Source organism: Astatotilapia calliptera, chromosome 22, assembly GCF_900246225.1.
Source record: "Astatotilapia calliptera chromosome 22, fAstCal1.2, whole genome shotgun sequence".
NCBI lineage: Eukaryota > Metazoa > Chordata > Actinopteri > Cichliformes > Cichlidae > Astatotilapia > Astatotilapia calliptera.
In genome coordinates, this window is record NC_039322.1 from 31118245 (window position 1) to 31143783 (window position 25539).

At 40.1% G+C, this 25539-nt stretch overlaps 2 protein-coding genes across 4 annotated transcripts in view; one reads left to right on the plus strand and one right to left on the minus strand.

The window, feature by feature from the left end:
* Positions 1-4766, plus strand: part of gabbr1b (gamma-aminobutyric acid (GABA) B receptor, 1b) — a 113433-nt gene extending 108667 nt beyond the window's left edge. For all 3 annotated transcript variants that reach the window (XM_026155859.1, XM_026155857.1, XM_026155858.1), the window contains 3 exons: positions 2775-2903; positions 3465-3608; positions 3831-4766. In XM_026155859.1, the coding sequence (XP_026011644.1) occupies positions 2775-2903; positions 3465-3608; positions 3831-4118 (561 nt within the window). In that variant the 3' untranslated portion in view covers positions 4119-4766. The remainder of the gene's footprint in view (positions 1-2774; positions 2904-3464; positions 3609-3830) is intronic.
* Positions 4767-16628: 11862 nt separating this feature from the next.
* On the minus strand, positions 16629-18493 carry LOC113014729 (tumor necrosis factor-like). The gene is made up of 4 exons (XM_026156443.1): positions 18196-18493; positions 18045-18072; positions 17846-17902; positions 16629-17413 (listed from the first exon to the last, which is right to left on the minus strand). The coding sequence occupies exons 1-4, from the start codon at positions 18364-18366 to the stop codon at positions 16956-16958; spliced, it is 714 nt and encodes a 237-aa protein (XP_026012228.1). The 5' UTR covers positions 18367-18493; the 3' UTR covers positions 16629-16955.
* Positions 18494-25539: the final 7046 nt, after the last annotated feature.

A 25539-nucleotide genomic window follows, 5' to 3' on the forward strand; every position in this document is an offset into this window, starting at 1 on the left:
GATGCCGCTACGCAGGACACTCTCGATAGTCTCTCTGTAGAAGGTGGTGAGAATGGGTGGGAGATGGGCTTTTCTCAGCTTTCGCAGGACATAGAGATGCTGTCGGGCCTTCTTAGTTATGGAGCTGGTGTTGAGAGACCAAGAGAGGTTCTCTGCCAGGTGAACACCAAGGAATTTGGTGCTCTTCAACCACCACAGAGGATCCATCGAAGTTAACTGGACAGTGCTCTCCTGAAGTCAACAATCTGTTTTGTTTTGTCCACCTTCAGAGACAGGTTGTTGACTCTACACCAGTCTGTTAGCTGTTGCACCTTCTCTCTGTATGTTGACTCGTCGATCTTGCTGATGAGACTCACCACAGTCGTGTCATCAGCGAACTTGATGATGTGGTTCAAATTGTGCATTGCTGCTGAGTCAGTAAAGTGAACAGCAGTGGGCTGAGCACACAGCCCTGAGAGGCTCCAGTGCTCAGTGTGGTGATGTTGGTGATGCTGTTACCGATCTGGACTGCCTGAGGTCTCTCTATCAGAAAGTCCAGGATCCGGTTGCAGAGGGAGGTGTTCAGACCCAGCAGGCTCAGATTTCCAATCAGGTGCTGAGGAATGATTGTGTTGAATGCTGAACTGAAGTCTATGAACAGCATTCGTACATATGGGTCTTTATTGTATTTTCCTAGGGTCTACCTTACAATATAAAGTGCCTTGAGGCAGAGCTACTGTTGTTGTCATTAGCCGCTGTATGAATAAAATTGAACTGAATTGAACTGAAATTGAATTTATTGTCCAGGTGGACGAGGGCAAGATGTAGGGTGGTGGCACTGGCGTAATCTGTTCACCAGCTGGGGGGACAGGCAAACTGCAGTGGGTCCAGTGTGGGTGGCAGCCGGGTCTTCCTTACGAACACGTCATTCTGAGCGTCAAAACGTGCATAGATGTTGGAGAGGTAGGGAGACGTCACCATCACAGGCAGGTGCCATCTTCCTGTAGTTTGTGATGCCCTGCCACATGTGCTGTATGTGACGAGGTGATGGATTGTAAGTGTGAAAACTATCAACTTCATTAAAAATAATGGTGTGAATTCCAGATGTTTTGCTAAGCTTTGTGAGGACATGGAAGCAGATCGTGTCTAGCTGCTCTACCACAGTGAGGTGAGCTGGCTTTCAAGAGGACTGGACCTCAAATGTTTGTTGGAACTGGGGAATGAGATCGTTTCTTTTCTCACAGAGAAAAAAACATCTCCTCTTGCACATGAACATCTCACTTCAAGGGAGAAACAGCAACATGTTTTTTTGTTGCAGACAAAGTTGAAGCTTTCAAGAGGAAATTGCTTTGTGGACTGAGAGGGCCCAGGAAAAGAGGATGGACACTTTTGTCTTACATCTTGGAAAACTCTCCTCAGGGGAAGATCAGTGATCAGTCTGTCAGCACCTTTCACAACTGACAGAGAAATTTGCTAAATATTTCCCTGAGGAATCCAGAGAAGGACACATGTGGATTTTGGACCCATTTTCTGTGGAAGTCTATATGATAATTGTGTTTTTCTAACTATGGTAACTGAGGATCAGAGGTGTGTCAGGATAATGAAAGGTGAAAAATGAGAGGGTCTCCCAGTGGTTTCCAGACAAGATCAGATTAACTGATTCGGTTTGATGAGTTATAGAGCAAAAACCTGGTTATTGAGTGCAATGGCAGGTATGGGAGGTTCTAGCATGAATGGAAGGGCTAACATTTAAGGCTTGCAAAAATAAACCCTGAAGCCAATGATCGGGCCAACTGGCTTCCAGTTGTACAAATCAGTGACAAACTTTGCTACACTACGTTTTGCCCTGCCATAAATTTAATAATTGGCCACGCTGCCCTCAGAGACTGGGTGAGTGAAAAATAAGCTTCAGCCCATGCCAGCGTCTTTCTCCTCAGCAGACCTACTAAGTGGGAGAGTTTAGCAGCATTGTCAAAGAAAGAGGCGATTGGCCGAACACAAGTGAGCACTGTAAGAGAAAGCCCTGTACCGGCCCAACTCACCGGAAAAAGGTTTGAGTGTTGAGGTCACTGCATCATGGAACACAGGCATGGTTTGCAGAGACCAGGGCAGAGAAAAGTGGAGCGTCTTTCTCAGGAGCAGCAAACGGGGACTGTGCTGAGTGTACTGGTGGCTGATTGGGGGTGGGAGTGATGTCTGAACAGAGCTTTGGAAATGTGGATAGGATTTCCTACTGTCTGTCACTGATTGATTTGCACCTGATTTTGCCTGAAACTGCAGGATTTGCTCGTGATCACCAATTATTGCTCCCTGTTTGGAGATCACTGTCCAAATTACGTCTGCTGGATCTATTTTTTCTGCCAGTTTGTACTGTCAAAGGCGGTCAATGGTGTGAAGGCAACTGAGGGAGAGGGTGGTTAATTCCAGAGCTGAGTTAAGGTTGACAGAAGGTGAGTTTTCAGGAATGAAGACGGGAAAAGAGAGGCTTCGGTGAGGGTGACTGAGTGAGAGTCTGGCTATTTAGTGTTAGCCGTTAGTAATGCCGTTACTTTTAACGCTGTTAATCCCATCACTGGTCTTCAAAATCGCCATTAAATTGAAACCAGAGGTTTTGTATTAATGTTCTGTAGAAAACAGTTGGACTGAATCCTGGTCCTTTTTTACTAGTGTGATAGGTAACTCTGTTGAAATTGTTACACTTTTTTTTAAAAATTTATGCTAAGACTAAAATTTTCTTGTTATTTTTTTGTAATAAACAAGCTAAGCTTATCTACTCTATTTATTCTTCTCTTCAGGTACTGTGTATGATCACAGCTCCAGTCACCATGATTCTGTCCTCCCAGCAGGATGCCTCTTTCGCCTTCGCCTCTTTAGCCATTGTCTTCTCAGTCTACATCACCCTGGTGGTTCTGTTTGTCCCCAAGGTAAATCCATCTCACACCTCTCTTCATCCCATACCTGCAGCTTAAACTAGCACATTTAGTGTAAGACCGGATGAAAATCCATTAGCATGGACGGCATCTGAGATTGCATGATATATCACCTGAGGGTCTGCTAATTGGGTGAGTGTTGCCGTGTCAGCATCACCAATTCAGATCTTTAACAGTCTACTCTGGCCAATCAGCATGGTGCTGTGTCTCTGTTCATATTCCTGGAGTGCTGTTAGTTTAGGGAGGATGATATTAACTAAGTACACAAATATCACGTCCATACTTGCCAAGTAAATCAAAAAGCATATTTTAATTAGTAAGAATGAGGTCCCATTCCTCTCTGATAAAGGATTCTAGATGCTCTGTAGTCCTGGGTGATCTTTGTTAAATCCTTTGTTTCATAATGTGCAAAATGTTTTGAGTTGGTAAAAGTTCTGCAAAAGAAGTACCTATCAGCAGATGGACTCTTCTACAGTACTACAAAGCCCTGCTGTTGTAATAGATGCACTATGGAGTTTTCATGTATCACATTAAAAACATTTGCACAATTTGTAGATGCGGCGCCTGATAACACGTGGTGAGTGGCAGTCAGATGCCCAGGAGACCATGAAGACAGGTTCATCCACCAATAACAATGACGAGGAGAAGTCCAGACAACTAGAGAGAGAGAACAAGGAACTGCAGAAGATCATCCAGGAGGTCAGGCAGGCCCTTTTCTTATCCAAGTGTTTGTTTCATTTAAGCTCTTCCTCTGTATTTAACAGGTTAATGACTCAAATACTTTTTCTCCCAAGAAGTACCTAAACAAGAAAGCAGGTTCTCCTGTTAACTAAGTCAGTTAAAACAGATGCTTATCATGTAAAAGTCTTTTTGGATCTGTAATAACTTAATTTTTGAGTGTTTACTTTACTTTTCCCTTAGAAAGAAGAACGTGTGTCAGAGCTGAGAAACCAGCTGTCTGAGAGACAGGCCCTGCGATCAAGGAGAAGAGCGTCCACCATCACTAATCAGAACCACAGCCCCCCTCCCTTTTCCATCACCCAGAGTGACCCCAGGTCATTGGCCCCTCCTCCAGGATACCCAGCGCCTGCCTCTGACCCTCATCCTGTTCCACAGTCCTTCGCCAACTCGTCCAGTCTCTACCAGTCAGACAGCAAGATCAGTCGAAATAAGTGTCACACTAGCCGGCTTCAGCTACTCTACAAGTAAGATGGTGGTTAACAGTGGCAGGATGAGGATAGTAATACAAGTTTGAAAAATAAATAAATATCTAAGGTTTAAAATGAAGATTAAAAAAAAGGTAAAGGATTTTCCCTCAGACAGAAATGAGTGCAGCAAAATATGTTCCAGTCAAGCAACAGCTCAATAAAAACACTGAGAAGGCACATACACAGATATACACCCTGTGATAGCACATGTACTTTTGATTAATTTGATTGAGGCATGAGCAGCGTCTTTAAATGTCCCCTGGCTTTGAGGTCAGTTTACCACTACTACTACAACTTGAAAACAGTAGAGCGGCTGTAGCTCAAGATGTAGACTGGGTCATCCACCCGTTGGAAGATTGGTACTTCTGTGCTTGGCTCCTCCAGACATCAAAGAATCCTTGACCAAGATCCTGAGTTGCCCCAAAGGCATCCATCACAGTATGAGGTAAACAGCACTTAGTCATAGAAAAAAGTGCTTACGGTAAATGAATGTGTGCAAATGGGTGAATAAGGGTTGTAGTAAGGAAGCACTTTGAGTGTTTAAATACAGTAGAAAAATGCTATATGTGTACCAGTCCAGTATTTTCTAAGCTGATCTCTGCTGGATTTGTTTTTGATTTATTGTTCTGGATAAATTTCCTCCCAAATTTGTAACTGGTCTGTTCTCTATTAGATTTAAATGGTAGCCTACAAAACTAGCGAGGTTAGTTTAGACAGGGCGCCTTAGGATTGAATCAAATAAATGATAGTTTTAAACCTGTCCTGGTGCTCACTGTTTGGTGAAAGAGGAGCAGAGGTCTGTCCAAGAAATCTGTCTTCCAGTTTTGATGAGTGAAATTTTATTATTTCATTAGTATGTTGTTTAGTACTAATTAGCAGGTATCCACAGTATCTGCCCAGTGCACCAATATAGTTAGTGGTTGCAGTTTGCTAACCAGGCAAGAGATGGCTAATAAGCCCCACTTTTAATAACATGCTGGTGAGTGGCTGCATCCATCATTGTTATTACACTTTCAAACTGGTTGGGTTTATATAGAGAGTGGTAGAGTTGTAGAACAACAAAATTCCCAGAAGACTAGGCTATTTGTGTTATAAGCAAGATAGACATAATTATAGCCTACATACATACTTACATTCTACATTTGTTCCCCAGTGATAACATCTTTGAGCAAACCAAAAGACTGTGTTTACAGACTTTTATGGTTGTGGTGTGCATTGCTACAATGTGTAACTAAATTTCTGTGTACTAGATTTAATGCAGAAGTACAAATCAAGTTGAACATTGCATACAACGGTATTTTCAGCACTGACAGGCTTACTATCAAAATTCAAAGTAATCATTTATGAAACAAGAAGAAGAGCATTCTGTCTGCGATGACCATAAGAACAACAGCTGCCACTGACACTGAACACTGAAGTTAGACCAATGAGAGTTTCTTTAGCTGAATCATTTAAAAAACTAGAAACATATAAAAGGCGCTTTGATATGCACACAGTTATCAGCATGCCTATTATGATGATGTTCACAGATTCATGATAAAGCTGCTGACCTAGGCATGATAGTCAGCATCCCCCACTGGTGTATGTAATAGACATAGTGTCAGGTGGACCCAGGTGGCAGATCACTCAGACAGACACGGTTGCAGTTAAACAGGTTTATTTACAGTGAGGACGAATATCAAACATAACACTTACATGAGATTGAATGGAAAACTCAAACTATCCAGAGGGGGAAGAGGAGAAAAGGAAGTTAGTGACCGATAGCAACAGAGCTGAGGAGATACGGAAATGTTCACAAGGAATTCGAGAGCTTAGTCGCCACACGGTTAGTACGGACTTGGGGAGGTACATAAAACAGGAGGTTGAGGCGGGGACCAGCAACAGTGTAGGCGAGTGGAGTGACGGGGTCCAGAAGAGATGAACTGAGGTAGCACGGTGAAGTGGACAGGTGGTTGGCTGGGCAGAGAGTGTCGTCATTTGACAGGAAGCAGAGGAGAAGGAAATCTGTGAATACCTTGGTTATCAAAGTAGTACATAAAAGACGGGTGATCCGTTACTGCTTGAGGCTAAGACAATAATCTGACACCTGAGAGCTGCTTCTTAAATAGTCCGGCTGATGACGCCTGATGCTCAAAGGGTGCATCAGGGAAACCGTGATGATCACAGCCCAGCAGCCTATTCCAAAAAAGGAAACGACACAAAACACAATAGAACACACCCGTCCCAGCTCCTAACACATAAAACGTGCACAAAACTTACAGTACATCATTATTATTATTCATAAAATTACTATTTTATTTAAATATTTTAAGGAAAATGCAGGCTAGAGGGTCTCAGTTCATACAGGGCACATTTAAGACACTTTTAAATCACAGTTTAAAAAATAATCAAATGCCGCAACAACAGCCTAGCAATCATTTAGAACTCATAATATGGTCTTCTAATGTGGTTAAATAGTGATTTAAGAGACTGACTAAAAAATATGATTTTCTTTTTAAATAAATGTTGCAAATTTTGTTAGTGGTTATGTTCATTATTTAATTCGCTTTGTCACTGTAGCTCTTCTGGTTAAATGTTTGGTGGTGGTTTAAACAGTGTTCCTGGTCGCTGTTTAGAGAGAATCCATAGTTGGGTGTGTTCATGCTAAACCCCTCACTGTCACTTGAAGACGTTTAACATGTCTTCAAGAGTTTAAAATTAGAGTCAAACAAAATAAGACCTTAAAATGTTTTATTTAAACTAAATTTGCTGTAGGAATTACATTTGCAGATCTTATGTTTAAGGCTGTAAAATACAACATGACCAATTTTTTAATCAGTTTTTAGACCTTTTTTCTAGTTGCTTAATATTGTTGCTGCTTATTTATGTCACGAGCATATATTTCTTTTAGGATGTAATTACACTGTCCTATACACTTGGGGGTGCTAATGTCATGATTTGTTGTGTTTTACTGTTCCACTGGCAAGTTTACAGCAGCATGTAGTACACGGACACCCATCTTAGGACAGGATGGGTGTCAGCTAAACATATGAATTGAAAAAACATCATAACATTTATCTGGTTCTGTTGTGAACATTTTCTACCAGTTTTGCCTTTTTCTGTTTGGAGAAATGACAATTGGTGTTGAATTCAAACTGCAAGCTTGAAGGTAATATGTCAACTACAGAATGGTTAATTATAATAAACGCAGTAGCTACATGTAATACCAGACTAGCTTTCAATTAAAAATGGTAAGCCTGTTGACTATATGGCCAGCAGTGTATTTCAGACAACTCCAATGAACAGTTCCTGTCACCTTGTTTTTAAAGCTCAAAGCAGAGTTCACTGCAGGCCATTCAATTCAGTTCAATTCAATTTTATTTATACAGCGCCAAATCACAACAACAGTCACCTCAAGGCGCTTTATATTGTAAGGTAGACCCTACAATAATACATAGAGAGAAAAAACCCAGCAAGCACTTTGGCGACAGTGGGAAGGAAAAACTCCCTTTTAACAGGAACAAACCTTCAGCAGAACCAGGCTCAGGGAGGGGCGGCCTGCTGCGACCGGTTGGGGTGAGAGAAGGAAGACCAGATAAAGACATGCTGTGGAAGAGAGCCAGAGATAAATAACAAGTGTGATTCAATGCAGAAAGGTGATTAAAAAGGAAATACTCAGTGCATCATGGGAATCCCCCCATGGCTAGCATCCATATGTCTCTCAGAGTGCAAAATCCCCACATAAACACCAGGAATCATTATGTCAAGATTAGGCTTTGCTCAGAATCAGAATATATTTATCCTCGTCACCCTCTCTGATACATCCCACTACTGCAGAATCATCATAAAACTAATGGAGGTGGCAGGTTTCTGAAGTCTATACACAGTGAAGAGAAAGGAGACAGGACGGTCCCCTGCAGGGCATCTGTGTTGCTGACCATACTGTCCACCACACAAAACTGCAGGCACACATAGTGTGGTCTGACAGTCAGATAGTTGGCAATCCAGATGACTAAGGACGCATAACTACCTACATCGCTGTCAGTTTAAAAAACAGTAGGGCTTGTCTGAAGGTACTGAAGGAGAAGCATCTGGCTCTCATTTATCTCACCGTGCTCACTAACCAGGTAAAATGGAGAGGACTATCAGTGGGCTAATCGTGGGCCATAGATAGTGAAAAATGATGTGTGATGTTCACAATGAGCACCATGGGTCTCGTTGTGACATGGGCTATGACCTCTGGAGTCTCATCAGCTGGTTCCTGATTTGTTTAGTAGTGAAGCTGACTGGAGTGGAAGGAGTGGAGGTGCCCTGATGTAGAATGTGAAGAGTGTACAGACCCTGGGAGCCTCCTCACAGGAGGGTTTATACATTAACACAAGATTTTATTTTATTTATTTTTTAATTACTTGGATACAGACTTCTGAGTTGTTAAAAATTAATCATTTAGAATGCCAAAACTTAAATTCCTAATGGTATGTAGGTATAAATTTAAATTTAAATAATAGCAGTTTTGCTTCTCCGGTCAACAAACCAGGAGAAATCATTCATTTTATATAACTTGTATTAGTCACTGACATTATTTTTAAGGTAATGATATACAATAAACAGTTTGTTCCATTTAAATAGGACTTTATTTACAAAGGCACACCAGTCAGAAAGAGATCTAGATGTGGGTATCATCAACATTAATATGAAACAGGGTTTGTTTCTGAGCTAAAAGATGCATGATGGTATTTTACTTTAGTCTCTACTGAATCCCCCTCAAAAGAGGTTGATCATATCATTTCCTCTTAGAACTCAAGTTTCACCAACAGTTCACACACACTTCCTCCACAGCTATAAACAAACTTATTCAGAACAAGAAAACCACCAGGGTGTCAGATTTCCCCTGTATGGGCTGCTGCTGTATTTCCGTTTTTTGTTGTGTTCTCTCTTCTGCTTCTATTTTGTGGAGGGGGGGGGTTTCATAGGAGAAACTGAAATCATGCTTCATTTCTGTACGCCTAACAGAGATAAGTTCGCTGGGTTCAGAGCTTTATGTCTACATAAATGGTTTAACTGGGTCTTACCGACTTTAGTGAAACGAGACCATCTATGTCTTCAGCACTGGTCAAAGGGCACTCTTGTAATATAAAGCAGGTCAGGCATTATTAATTCAGTCAGGAAGGTTTCCATACCCACAAACAATACAAAAACTGACCACAACTTTGACAACATTCTCCTCCTGTTTCTCAAAAGAAAAATAACATGAAAACAATTAAAATAAATTAAATGTGAATTCATGTTTCACGCTAAACTGAAATCTTGATGCTGAGAAAGGTGTTCAATGCAAATAAATGGAAATAAATAATGCTAACCAGTTTCCTTTTTCTCATTCGGTTTGGCATTGGGATAATGCCATCAGGCTACTGTCCTGATTCTTATCATATCAAACCATATTTTGACATATCTTTGGTCTTTGTGGTATGGTCTGCTCACAGTAAAGATCAGATGTAGTTAATCCAGCAGTTTTCATGAGGTCATTTCTCCCGTACACGTGGAAGCGCACCTCAAACTTAAGATACAGTCCTGGACATGTCACGGTTAACGCTGCCCAACCGTGGGGATGTGGGGAAAGGAGGACCCAAATGCTGGACTCTTTGATGCAACAGTGCGTTTATTTACAGTGCAGGGAAAACAACAAATCCGCAGTGCGTTCCCGACTCCCGTGACATGTCCCAGTGATAGTGTTCTTTGTCTCCGCCCCTCAGTGTCTGAGCACCCCGTGCTCGCTGCCCTCTCGTCTCCACATTCTCTTAGGGAATAACAAAGAGGCAGCCGTCAGAAACACCACAATGCAGCAGACTAACCTTACTAACTTGACAAGAGCCTAACGTGAAGTCACACAATGATCCAGCGTTGGAGAGAGCTCCATCACACTCTTAAGTAGTTTCTCCGACGAGGCTTAATCAGCTGCAGGTGTGTGATGGTCTTCAGGTGTGGCCAACCACCTGGCAGGGCCACACCCACCAGGCCTGAAGGTGCCTGTCACAGCCGCACCCACACAAACACGCACACCTGGACAACAAAAACAGCAGTGCAGAGCAGCAAAAACACATATAATATAATACAAGTCCATAACTGCTCAAGGACCCTGGGTCGCTCACATCCAGGACCCTGACAGGGCCACCACTTTTTTACAGTTCAAGCAGCTGCCACAGGCTGCAGGGGCATTGGAGGAAAAAATGTTAACAAACATAGAAACAGTATGGCTGTTTACATGGCTGCACACTGCTTGGGCCACACGTAGTGTCCTCTGAAACTCTTACAAAGAACAGAGTAAGCTTCAATCATATTAGAGGCTCAAATTACCCACTCATGACTCTTTGATAGCCTCACACTGTTTTTATTTCTGAGCACAGACCCATAATTTATATCACAGATTTAGTGTCTTTATAATGGTAAGGTTGCCATGGAGTTTTTTGATTAATTTTTTGAAGAAATAATTAAAATAATCCTAACGCTAATGCTAAGTCCTAACCTGAACACCATCTACATGGCTTGATGTGAGAGGTTAGCTAACTGCAGCGTTTCATCCTCTCTTTGTGTTATTTTGTTTGATTTCCAAAAATCGTGACATTTGACCAAAAACGAAAGGAAAGACAAAAGGAAATTCTCCCCTCTCACAAGCTGTTCTTAGCGCTTTCAACCACAACTGATTGTCTTCCTCTCAGCAAAGAGTTTCACTTCTGCCTCTTCTTGTGACAGCTTTTTATTTCACTGAGGATCCAGCGTTCCATTGTGTTGTCATGTCGGTTTCTTTGAATCCAATATATGGGAATATTCTACACGTGACAAATATTCAGTGTGATCTCAAGACTCATTTTTCTTTCTGTGGTAGCACAGCTTGTTTCGTTAGCACGGGTAATCTAAATTGTCTCAAGCACCTTGCCCCAAGTAGACTAACAAGTTAATTAGGAGGTACTGATGTGTGAACCACGCAAACATTGTTCAGTGCTTCGGCTAAATTTGTTTCCGGTGATCCTGTGTAAATATCTAATGTAATGTATGTTTGTGTGTGTTGATGTGAATTAACTGTAGAGTCTGTAAAGCAGTGGAGATGTGCTGTTCATACATATGAAAATATGCACACAGAGTGTAAATATTGGTTATGTAAATAATTACAATTGATTATTTGGCATATTTAACATGTCTTTCATGTGGTACAGTATTCAAACTATATTTCTATATGCTGTTACATTTAATATGGCAGATTATTTCATTTGCAAGAATGAAAATAAAACAAACTGTTTTTCTCAAAATGTTTTGTTCATTGTACTTATCCTTTTCAGGGTCGCGGGGAGGGGGGGGGGGGAAGAGGTGGGGTACACCCTGGACAGGTCATCAGTCTGTCGCAGTGCTAGCACACAGAGATAGACAACCTACATTCACACCTATGGGCAATTTAGAATGATCAATTAACCTATCTTTGAGGAGTACAAATACCTGGGAACCATCTTTGACAACCTCCTGAAATTCTCTGCCAACACAGAGGAGATTCTCAGGAGGTGCCACCAACGGCTATACCTCCTTAGGAAACTAGTGGTGTGCGGATCGATACTGAAATATTGATTCTTCCGATACCAGCAATTTATGTTCTAGAATCGATTCTCATATTATAATATCGATATTTTAGTACTCTGGGGTAAATTTGTAGCTTTTCCATTAAAATGAATGCAGTGGAAAGAAACTATACAATTTGGATCGTCTAATTTGGAAGGAACTACTTCCTCTTACGCCTTTCATAGTCATATGCGGAATACAGCTGTATAAATGTGTCGCAGCCCCTGGCGTGCACACTCACAACAATGGCTGAGCGCAAACAGAGTCCTGTGTGGACACGTTGTTGTGGCAACACCACTGACCTCGTCAAACACCTCGGAGGAAATCACATCACAGAATATGATAAGCTTATGTTGAGGCGAACTGAAGAGGAGGACAGGGACAGGTGCTGCTAGGGCGAGACAGATGTCTCTCGCACAGTCCTTTAGTGCTGCAGGCAGGAAACATGCTCAAATAGCGCACAACGTCAGGTTTTTTTTATTTCTATATGATTATTCTGCATTATTAAGCAATAAAAACAAGTTGTCTGATGTCCTCTAATCATTATGAAGCAATATGGTTATGTTATTATTACAATTACATAATACAATTATATATTGTATTATGAAATGCAATGAAACATTAAGTTTTTGTACAGAGTATCGGTATCGGATCAGTATCGCCGATACCACCCTGAATTTTACTTGGTATCGGATCGGAAAGGAAATCAGTGGTATCGCACATCACTATAGGAAACTCAACTGCTTTGGAGTCAGCACACCCATCATGATGGCTTTTTACCATGCCTTCCTGGAAAGCATCATGACCTTCTCCATCACTTGCTGGTTCCACTCCCTCAGCCTTCAGAACAGGAACAGCCTGCAACACATGGCATCAGTGTGCTCTAAAATCATTGGCCTGCCTGTCAGAACTCTGGCACAGGTTTTCAGCCCACAGGCCCTTAGACAGGCAGCCAAAATCATCAACGACCCCTCTCACATTCTTCACCCCACATTTCAATGGCTCCCCTCTGGGCGACGCCTCCGCTGCATTTCCTGCAGGACTGAGAGAGGAGAGCCACCTTTGTCCCCAAAGCCACTCTGCTTTCCCACACCAGAAACATCAACTACTCTACATTCTTTTTATACTACCGACACTTTATTCACTTTTAGTCACTTACAGTTATTTATTCACCTTTTAGTCACTTTAATTTTAAAACTGTGTAATTTTAAAGCTGTGTATATTCTGTGTATTTATTATCTGACTCTTATTGCCTGTTCTTATTGTCCTTATCTTCAACGTTATGCTGCTCTGTCGTATGTTAATTGGCCCTTGGAGATAAATAAAGTCTTTCTGATTCTATCCCCACTAACTGCATGTCTTTTAGTGATGGGATTTCCAGCTCTTTTTAGAGAGCCGGCTCTTTCGGCTCCCAACCGGCTCTTCAGGTTGTTTTCTTGCTTTAATTAATTTGTTATTAACAACAATATAAAATTATGCACAAAAGGAATTACTAATGTAAAAAAATGTGGTTTTATTTATATATGTTTATATATAAATACATACGGTGGCCCCTAGAAACAAAGCACGTACAAACTCCAAAACACATTTCTAGCATGAACTGAACTTCCAAAACAGATCTACCTAGATCACTTAAATTGCACAATTGAAAGCATGTGTGTATTGTTTGTGTATTTATACACAAGCACTCATAATAATTCAAATAATTTTTAAAAAAATGTTCATTTACCTGTTACTACCTCACACCAAATCCGGTCGTTGGTACTTCCTGGCTTGTGTAGCCACTAGGTAACAAAAGCTCAACACTGCCCCCTAGCATCCTGGAGCACTTCTGTTGTGTTTCGTACGTGTTTTGTTTGTAGGGGCCACCATAAATATACTTTTATTTATTCTCTCCACATAAAATGTAATAAATAAATCATATAATACAAAAACCAACTATTTACATTTCAACTTTTAACTATTTAAATTTTCAGGTTTTTCCTTTGAAACACATTTAAAGTGAAACAACACAAAACACTGCAAACCACAACACAATTAAATATAAATTAAAATATGAAAACAAAAAGCAGATGCACCTTCTCTGTCATATGGGCCTGCATGAATAAACTTTCTGTATCCTTTATCATCCGCAACTGAAAATAGTTGTGGATGATTACTATACCTTTCTAATGTGACGTTGTTGTCCCTGGCTCTCTTTCTCTCTCTCTCTCTCTCCCGCTCTGTTCCTGTGCTACTGCGAGTGTAACTACCGCCCCTCCCCCCTCTGCCCAGCACAAAGCACAAGGCTCGCGTACCGGAGTGAAGCAGGAAAAAAGTGCGAGAGAGAAGAAGAGAGAAGGAAAAAGAAAAAAACCCACGGTTCCTAATAAGGAGCCGGCTCTCGTCGTTCACTTCAAAGAGTCGGCTCTAAGAGTCGTTCCATTCGCGACCAACACATCACTAATGTCTTTGGACTGTGGGAGAAAGCCAGAGTACCCAGGTGGGACCCACGCAAACTCCACACAGAAAGGATGATGGTGGAATTGAACTCAGAACCTCTTGCTGTGCGGCAACAGTGCTAACCACCGTGCCACCGATTTTTGTTTTTTCACACAATAACTCATAATGAAAAAATGAACCAAATTTACATAAAATTCTTGCAAATCTATTTAACATAAAAAAAATAAAAATAAAAAATTTACAAAGATATACAGTCTGACTTAAAAATGCATCTCTTCTGCCATTATCCGTGTAGGGTTTTTAGGGACCTCTTGAAGTGTGGTCAATAAACAAAAAAGACAGTATAAAAAAAGCTATTTACTGTGAGATAAATACTTTCCACTGGTGATATTTGGTACAGCTCTGTAGGCAGCTGGAGGAGGAAGCAGGGGAATTACCACATAAGCAGGGAGTTCCCCTTCTCTCTTCCATTCTGTTAAAGTGTTGAGGAATTATTACTCTACTGGAAACTTTCACAGTGCCAAATACAAAAACTTGCACTGTTAATGAATATGAACACAGAGCTAAGTCATAGTATCTTACGTAATAACCAGGCTAATATTACCCACTGTCAACAGTGATGAGCTCATACGAACACAGTCAAAAGTCACATAAGTCACATCAGTCATGTAACCATGCAGCCCTGTACTTAAATACATGTTACCATGTATTTTTAATTAAAGTAATCTAACTCAGAAGGGGTTTAACATATTGTCTAATTAAAATGCATTGACTAAATTTTTCAAAAGTGTTGGCATTAAAATGCTATTTAATTCTAGAATGGCTTTTTTTGATTGTTTGTTTTGATTGAGTTGAATCAAAAAAACAAACCATATCAAGTTTTTCTGAGAGGTTACATTACCATAAGTAACATGTAAGCTTTCTAATATCAGCTTTTAGACATTAACAGCAATGTCTGAAACATTAGCAGAAACCCCATCCTGGAATCAGGCTTTAAACCAGGTTCTGTACACGAGGGATTTGAAACTGCATTTATTGTGTCAGCAACGCAGTTCTGTAACGTTACGTGGTCTGCCACTTTGTAATGGTATCAAATCCTGCAGACAGTGACAATTTAGAGTGAAACGTGGGTCTCCTTTTTAAAAGCACAAATGAAATTAAATTCACTTTAAATATCCATCCATCCATCCATCCATTCGCTTCCGCTTATCCTCTTCAGGGTCGTGGGGGGCGCTGGAGCCTATCCCAGCTGTCATAGGGTGAGAGGCAGGGTACACCCTGGACAAGTCGCCAGTCTGTCGCAGGGCCAACACACAGGGACAGACAACCATTTGCACTCACATTCATTTGAACATTCAGACCTAGTGACAATTTGGATTATCCAATTAACCTATCCCCACAAGCTGCATGTCTTTGGACGGTGGGAGGAAGCCGGAGTACCCGGAGGGAACCCACGCAAACACGGGGAGAACATGCAAACTCCACACAGAAAGACCCCGGCCTGGTGTTGGAATTGAACTCAGGACCTTCTTGCTGTGCGGCAACAGTGCTAACCACCGTGCCACCGTGCTGCCACCACTTTAAATATATAGGATGTTATTTGCTAGAGGTTTCTCGATCACTGTGTGCAACCTTTTTGTTCAGCCCACTAAGCTAAAGCTGTATGAACTTCAACCGCATCTGAGTTGTTGTTCTTTCATTTAAAATTGATTGTAGTAATGTACAGAACCAAAATGAGGGGGAAAAGGTGTCTCTGTGAAATATTTATGGACCTAACTGTATTTCCCCCATTTCCATTTCACTGACTGGAGGCAGGACACTGGGAGGGTGATTACATGAAAATAAGTTGCACATTTAATTTTACTTCATTTGCAAGTATTATAAAGTATTCTTTTAGTGTGCATGCAGTTGAAAGGTAACATAAACATTTCAATAATGGTGTCATAGAGACAAATATCTCAGTATTTAGCAAGCATGATAAATTTGGGTTCATCTCGATGAAGTAACAGTTAAACTCCTCCACTTCCATGATTGTTTCGCTGCACACAAAAAGAGGACACACTGTGCTCTGTGGTTACTACCGTGTGTTAATTAATTGTCCCATCGCACACACTAGCAATAATTTGAGCTTTCTTTAGCCGTTGTGGCTCATTTGTTTGCTCTGTTTAGTTTGACCCTGTAGCATGTTTGATATTTTTTCTTTTTTTCACTGGTTTGTAAAATGATAAACACAGCTCTTGCAAACATGATTTCTTTATAAGCTGAGTTTTATTCAAATATTTCAGAGTACCACAGGCACTATAAATTCTCAGACATTTGTTTGTACTTGCCATAAAACGAAACAAATAGTTTCATACATAAAAATCAGCACAAATACAGTAGGACATTCATTATAAAACACACAATAAAATTAATAAATATATAAGTATTTCAATATTTCAATAAATAAATAAATAAATACAACAAATAAAATAAATACGACAAAGATATGTTAAATAAATAAATTCCCCAAAAAGTAAACCCTTTGTTTTTCTATTCTGTCAGCCTGTAGTGACATGGTAGCACTCTTTGGTTGACTGCTGTAGTTACAATAGTTTGATTTACTTACAAAAATGAAATGACTTGCTGATACAAATATTTCAAGTATGGCTGATGGTTAAAGTACATTTTCCATCACCTCTTTAGTGCAATGTGAACCATCTGTGGTTTCCTCACATTCAATAGTTAAAAGCCTTCCAGAAGGACAGCAGGTCATGGTGGAGAAATGGAGTCTGAGGTCACCTTTTCACCTACATTCATCAGACACCTCTCCTCACAAGGCAAAAACACCAAAGAAGTTCTTCCCTGGCTCATCCTCCAATTTCTCCAGCATTGCCTCCTCTGTCTGTGTTCTCAGTCTGTCATGAGCATACAAGTTGAACACAGCCCCCATGTAAACTGCAGTGTACCAGTTCCCATCCTCATCTGAATCCCCACTGGTTGTCTTTTGGCAGACTGTACGGATAGAGTGGAGAATGGTCACATATTTAGGTGCATATGAGCGAGACCAGCGTTTGACAGTGTGGCTCAGGTGGACCATGGGGTGTGAGGAGGTATCGTCGGCATCGCTGCTGCAGTCAACCCGGAAAGATGCTTGGCTGTAAACAAAGTAGAGGCCATCTCGAGGAATCACAATTTCATTTTTATCGAGCTCTAGTCCTCCCTGAGAGTGGGACTGGTCCACATCCTTCTGCCATTCCACTGAGGTCTTTCTACTATAGTTGTGTACTCCTGTTGAATAGTACAGACAAATGGCAGACACCATGGTGAATTTCTGATTAACAGTGAAATAAAACTGCACTTGAGTCAGGGGTTCCTGAAGAGAAATTTCAAATGAATTCTGTTGCAGTGACATGAGCCTATTTCTCATTTATCCTCTACATTCTTCAGTCTAACTAGAACTCATTTAAATCTCCAAAATATCCAAAGGAAACAGGCATAATGTGCCCTTAAAAATCAAGGAGAAGTTCTAAAACTTTCTGGAAAAACTGGTAAGCTTCCTGAATCAAGAACTTCCTCCAATTATGATCCACTAAATGTCCCATGAATCTCACAGAGACGTGTGATTTCATGATTACAATACTGGGAAAGGTGTAGTATGGTTCTCCACAATCAGTCTAAAATATGCCTTGCACTTTTTTTTACTTGGGTTTCATCCCTTACCTTGCAAATGAATGGCTGCTCTCACATTTGATATTTGCCTCAAAGTGTGATGGAGATCTGGGAACAAGAAAAGACAGAGAATATGAATTATACAGTGTTTTCGCCTACTAGTCACTAACATTACTAAGCTAAAAAAACAAACAAAAAACAAACAAACATCAATAAGTCCACTACTTTTGTAAGAGTTGAGGGTACTCACCAAAATTGTCCTCATTTTGTCCAGGAGCCTGTTTGAAATAGAGCATGACACAGAACGCTGTTACAGACTGGTTGGTTTTAGGTGAAACAGTTCATTCACTGTGAGAGTCAATGGCGCTCTTGAGTAGTTTAGAGAGAATTTTAAAACCCACCTCAGCACGCCTGTTAACAACGAGGGCAGCAGCAGCAGTAGCAGCGAGGCAAAGTGTGAATGCCAGGAGGGCCATGGTTAGCTTTGACCTGGGCTTGATTTCCTGTGTTGCCTGTTTCTCTGTGTCTTTGTCGATCATTGTATCCAGCGCGACCATGCATTCACCTTCCATTGTTTTTAGTGGGTGCCTTCTATCAGGTACAGTTCACTTCTTAGCAGCCTTTCCTCCTCTTCTTCCACCTCTTCTTCTTGTTTGATGCCGCTATCTGTGAGAGGCTGTTTTAAAAGGCTCTCACCGATAGAGGGGGAAACTCCAATGATGTCACACATGTGGAGACTCAATGAGAAATAGAGACCCAGTGCCTGGGAGGATCTTACGCACCACACCTCCTCTGCACATGGCATGTGTATGATGGAGTTATACCAACATCAAATAAAAAACCAGACACCTGTGTGGAATCCCCTTTTGCACCTCAGTGCACACCCACACAACTCAATAGATCATTTCAAACAGGCACATACACTCACCTGCTGTATACCTGCGTACACAGGCAAGACCACAGATCACTCTATTCTACTATTCTAAATTTTTAAAAAGCACATGTTAGCTATTGATGTGAAGTGTTCACATATGTTGTTGTGTTGTCTTCGTTTCTATGTGGGGCAGACACACTGAAAGCCAGTTCAAATGTGGGGCAATAAGTCACAGAAAAGTCTGCAACCTTCAGCTATTCGTCAGTCAGTTTGACCACTATTGCCAAATGTTTTTTACGTTATTGTGTTTGATATTCCACCAACAATTAACTGCCAGTGATGTCATTGTCAACCTACATTTATAGTACATGTGTCACTTCCCTAATAATTTTATAAAGGTTTTTTGAAACGTTTCGTCACTCACGAAACACTGAGTGACGAAACGTTTCTCCCACTGAAAACGCTACAACAGAATCAACCTTTTGGGATGCATGTTTTAAATGTGATATACAAATAAGATGTTGTTCTAATTACTAAAAGGCACTCTATGAAGTATGTTCTGAGTGCAAACACTTGTCTGTCTGTATCTCTGTGTGCCCTGAGATGGCATGACAAGCCCTTCAGGGTGGACACCACCTTCTTGCTCTCTAACAGCTTGGATAGATCAATGATTAATGGAAATGATGGACTGATTAATGATAAGAGGTTATATAAAAGGTAGAATATATGTAATACATGATTACAAACCATCTGAAACTGTATCATTAATAATCCTTTCCATGGCTTGTTTGTATGAAAAGATCATATGGTAACTGTAATGAGTAAGGATGAGTGTAGGTGTTTCATGTCTATTAGCAGAGTAAGTGTTGAAGATTTAGTCAGCACTCTAGTCAGATAACCAGAGTTCATTACTATTCTGAATTGAATGTCATAAATTGATCTTGAAAAACTGAAAAATGGGAACACGCTGCATCTGAATGTCTTTTCATCGTCACTGACAAACCATGCCCTGGAAAGAGGAACACCGTTCTACATTTGCTGCAACAGCGTGGGAGGCTGTGGTAGCGGGTTGTCTACCACTGGGAAGGTTGCGTGATCAATCCCTAATCTACATAGGCAAGATCTTGAATCCCCATGTTGTCCTCATTGCCCCCACTAGAGTGTGACTGATTGTGTAAATGTCAGAAACAGCCAGAAAAAAAAGCTGTATGATGGTATATGGGACTGTGTGGAAAATACTTTGAGTGCTCAACATAAGTTTAAAGGTGGTATATTTCAGCCAATTGTAAAAGCAATAACAAGTGATTTATTTACATTAGATGCTGACTAACATATAATGATATTTCAACTTCACAATCACTTTAAACCATCTTCAGAAGAGAAAAAGAAAATAGCACTTTATTTTGAAGTAGTCTTTGGTTTCATAGAGGTAACCGACGATAGCTGGTGGTGGAAATCCCAGATCTCGAACACCACAAAGGTTAAGGTGTAGCTCCTGGGCCTCAGGCTTATCTCTGGCCCATAGTTTAAAAACAGCTACCCAGAGGGTGTCACAACACCAAAACAAACAAACCTTAAAACCTTCTCTACAGAGATAATGTAGAAGAACATATGATATCCCTTTCACATGAGCTTACAAAATAACAGTTGTGTAAAACAGCCATGCCTATTGGGGAGGCTTTGTGACTGTATCACAGTCATCATGGAGAATGTCTGTCTTTATTCTTTAAGCTGCAAGTTTTTAACAGTCATCTTCACGCGAAAGTGAGCCTTTCATGCTCAAACTATATTTTGGGTGGAGTAGCATCTTAAGGTGTTAAATGATGTCACCAGTGGTGGTCAAGATAAGATGAGCTCTATTTTTCTATAGCTATCATATATGTATATATTTGTATTAGCTATGAAACAACAGTGGGAAACAGGAAAGAAGTGTGACCAGTAAGATAGACAGAGAGGTTGCAAACAGTGGAGTTGTATCAGCTAAAACCAATATATTTGCATAAATAAAAACTGAGTGTGCTCGCAATGCCCACAGGAAGACTCATAGCGACAGCACGGCACATCAAATTCAGAAAGTTTACTTCTTACACTGATGGCCACAACCTTAGCATATGAAACAAATTTGCTCTCTTTAGAAAGGACTTGTTCAACATATATTAGACAGTGGACAGAGTAATAGATTCTGAAGGACACTGACATGATTAAATTGGTGACACTTCATGTCTGTGGTGGACTACATTTATATAGACCTTTTCTAATTTGGTCACTCACTTAAAGCATATTGCAAACCACCTTCAACTATTCATACAGCACTTATTCTGGCACACAGTCACACACAGAAGTTTTACTATCAGCATTTGGTGCTACTGTGTAGTCACATCCTGCTCACACTGTATTATGCTAGATAATTTGGCTTGGCATGTTTCCAAAATGGCGAATGTTAACTGATGAGATGCTAGCTGTTGTTAATTATTATTACAGACAATAAAAAAAACTTTTAGTGTAAGAAATATCTGAAAGGCAGACACATGAAACAGTTATGGAAGAAACACAGTAACACACTGTCAGCTATTGTTCACTATGTGGACTACAATTATGTTAAAGCATCAAAGGTTAAAATAAATACATACATCAAATCCAGAATACTCAAAACATTTCATCTGTTTTAATGTAGTTTTATTGTCTTATAGCAGCAATGATATCCAACTTTATTACAAGAACTGTCTCCAAATGTCTCCAAATCTGCCTTAACCGGAAGGCAAAGTACAACCTTTTACTGTAACTCCACAAAACTCTTTCAGTGCTATTTTAGTTTACAAAACTGGCCATGGAATAAAAGACCACGCCCAACCACAAACTGTTTGGAGACTGTTGTCTATCGTCACAGACACATACCAAGATAAAATCTAACACAATCAACTAAAACACTGAAAAGGAGAAGAGGAATCAAAGATGTCAAGATGCATTCAAATAAGCAAAGATACTTTATAACACATTTTTATGTTTCCATGTATCATTTTATATGTCATTCAGTGAAAATGACTAAACATGGTTTTCCATAGAGGGTGAACTTCAGCAGCAGGGGAGTATACGCAACAACAAGACAGAAATTATATTTAAATTTTTTTTCTTTCCTCAGAAACTGCCCCTCATGTGGTCTCCAGCCCACTTACACACAGAGTTTGGTATTTTGTTTAGCAAAAGGATGTGAAAAAAAAAACTCCCCTCATGTCAGCTTGTCATGCTTTTTTCTCTTTCTAAAACTGCCACGAGAACCAAACTCCCTTTATCTAAAAAAAGACTTGATACATTCCCTGAGAAAGGAGGAATACACAGTGCTTTTTGTAGAATGGCCCACTACTCAGCTTCCTCTTTACAAGACAGGATTCGAAAAGCTCTAGTAGATAAATAGCTCACCAAAAATATGATGTGGAAATCTCTCTAGAAAGATTTTGATGAAAAATGTGTTTAAAAATTGCCATGTTATACTGTGACTATTACTCACAAATTGCAATTTATCTACAGAGGTTATTATTGTTGTTGTTGCAACATTTTGTTATTATTGTCACATTTTATCTGACCCTCTCATGAGGGTCAGATAAAATGTGTTCATGGAGCCAGGCTTGGATGGAAAATTTTTCAATTCCTGGTGACCTGCACCTATAGGGACTAAGTAAATGTTGGTTGGGTGGGCATCATGCTAGCATCATGACTCAAACAAGGACAGAGACCTTGGCTTGCTGACCTCTGGCTGCAGAAACTTGAATCTGTATATGGAAAAGACCCTCTGTGGGGTTGAAAGAGCCAGATCTGATGCATAATGCAAAACTATAACTACTTCTCACATTCTTGGGTCTTGGATTACAGAGTCTTGAGCACTTGTGTGAAGACAGGAAGCAAAGCAGAGATTAGCTGAAATAGAAATCGAAGTTACTACACTTATTCAAATCACTTCGCTTAATTCAAGAATTTTAACCAAACTAAACTGTAAATGGTTTGTACAATCATTTCCAAACTCTGCGGGGTACCAGCAGATGGTGAAACTCTCAATTTTTGTTAATCCGTGTGGCCTTTATTCTACAGAATAAATGCCCCATTCAATTTTAGGGGAAACAACCATGAATCACTCGTATAACAACTGTAACCACTTGAAAAGAGAGAAAGGAAGGTTTCAGGCTGATGATGATGATGATAGGTTATCTAAGGACAGAAGAGGGGAAACCCCAGAGCTTTACCTTCTTGGTTTGATTCACTTTTAAACAGGGAAAATTCCAAAATAAATAAACTCGTATTTATCAGTGTAGTTTTGTGCACCAAGATAAATTTTTAATTTAGTGGAGCCAGAAAATGGATACAAATGGATTTATCAAAATGCATTGTAATAGATTCACACAAACACAATTTTCTACAGTAGTGATGCACAGTGCATGAAAGTCCATCCATCCCTCCAACCAATTTCATATAACTTCTTATCTAATTCATGGTTGCAGGGTTGCGGGAACCTACTCCAGCTGTCACAGGGCGGGGTATATGGAAGCATGTGAATGAATATTACACACTGATGTGACACCTCGTACATTAATGTGATGCTCTAACAGTCATCATGCTTTTAAGCTTCCCACTAGATGATTAACATCTGGTTAATGGCCCCTTTTTCTTTGAAATCATTTGATTTTTACTTCAGAAAGTATATGTATATGCCAACGTACCTACCTTTCTCTGAGAGAAAAAAGATAGATAGCTAGATCGATATGCTGGATACCAGATTTTAGCACATATGTTAAAAACAGTCATTGGGTTTGGTTATAGGGAGTATTTGCTTTTATTTTTCTTTTCTGTTCTTTCGCTTTTATGTAGAAGCCAAATGAATTGAAGAGAATCAGTGAACCAGGTGACCTCTTTCCAAATAGGAAATGAAAACAAAACTCTTTTCTAAAAACTATAAATACTGTCAAGTCACATGGGTGACAAGTAACCACATGCATTTGAGATAATGTGATGACTTTGGGAAAAAGGAAAAACCAGAGTTATGCAACTGGGGCTGAGGCAATAGTTACTGCATCATCTCATTGTCCATTATTTCAACTTACCTGTCTGGGCAAGGCCAGTGCTCAGAAAGGAATCAAGGAGTGGAAGGGAGGAGGAAGTCCTGTGGAGTTTTGTAGCTGTGGATGAAACCAGGTAGAAAGAAAGTGTTTGCGATACTGGTGTTTCCTGTCTCCTTTTCGCAACTAAACCACGAGCTGTTACGTGCATGTTTGTTCCTGTTGTGAGGTGCGTTTTGACATAATGGCGGAGGAGGAGTAGGTCACAGTGGTTTGACATATTTAGAATATCACTGCTGGTAGAGCAGGGCGATATGACCAAAAATATTTATCATGATATACATTTGAAAATTTGCGATAACAATATAACTGACGATATAATTGACACTAGACAAAATACTTTACAATTCCTCAACTTTATTAGTGCAAAAAAAAAAAAACCATCAATGTATTTTCATTTAAACAAGCAGCTTTTTTATGTGCATTAAAGTTATATAAAAATGTAACAGTGCAAATGCAAATTCCTCGCTGACAGTTTAACCAAAAGGCATTTCCAGTGGAAACTGGCCGACATATCCTCAGCATAACCATGTATAATATCCACAAAACTTAAAAAGAGGTTATACACACACAATACGGTAACATTATGTTGAAGCACAGTAGTATCACTCCGCCAGGCTCCTGCCTACGATAGCCGTAATGCTCCGACAATCCATCAAGCGGTGCGGGTTCATAGCTTAGCAAAGTCGTACTGAAACATTTGACAGATTTTCGAGCGCCGTGTACATAAAATCATTTCCAGGTCAGTAACACAACCAGAATTCATACATAAGGCACACGGGATTATAAGGGGCTCTGTCGATTTTCAGAAAAATCAAAGGATTGATTTTAAGTGCGCCGTATTTTCCAAAAAACACGGTAATAACGACGGCCCGCTAGCATGCTCTACCAAAAATAGTGCTTTGTTGTGTATCTGACGGATGAAAGCCAAACCAGTCCCACACCACTGAAGCTGCAGCATTTTTACAAACCAATTCTGGTTCATCCGTTTCATTCAACGATCCGCTTTCGCTCTTCTCATTCTGCATCGTCGCCATGTGCGTATGTAAACAAAGGCACTGCGCATGCGCGTTTTACCCATATTCTATGGCGATATTTCATTTTCCTATCGTTGCCCAACATTATACCGGTATTACCGTGAACGGTATGATATAGCCCAGCCCTAACTGCTGGTATTGATTAATGTTAAAATATATTGTGTATTTGTAGCTTTCTAGATCTATAAGCCTTTTAAAATTCTGTAAAAAGCATGTCATGTTCTAAGTCCTGATGATTGATGAATTTTGGGTTTCTGATTTGTTGCTCATTCTTTTATCTTAATTCTTTGTTTTTCTGGTTTTCCCAGCGTTTCACACACACACTCCACAGGTCTGTTGATGACTCTCCGAAGATTTGGATGAGCTCTTTTCTGACAGACAATCTGGACTGTGCAGGAACTTATGCCAGGCTACTTTTTGTGGACTTTAGTTCCACTTTTATTACCATCAACCCAGCTCTACTTCAGGATTCCTCCTGCAGTGATCTACACACACAGCAGATTAGAGTAGACATGCAAGCATCTTTTTTCATTTGTGATTCTTGAGTTTAGACATTTAAAATACATAATTCCACTCTTCTGCTAATTTAAAGAATATGAGCTTTCATTCAGGTGTTTTCTGACTCTACATTTTCTTTTGTCATTAGTCAGCTTTTTCTAATGTACATGTCAAACCTGTTCAGCTGCTTTCCAACTTTGAAAGTTTGAAACAGCAGTTTTGAACATTAAC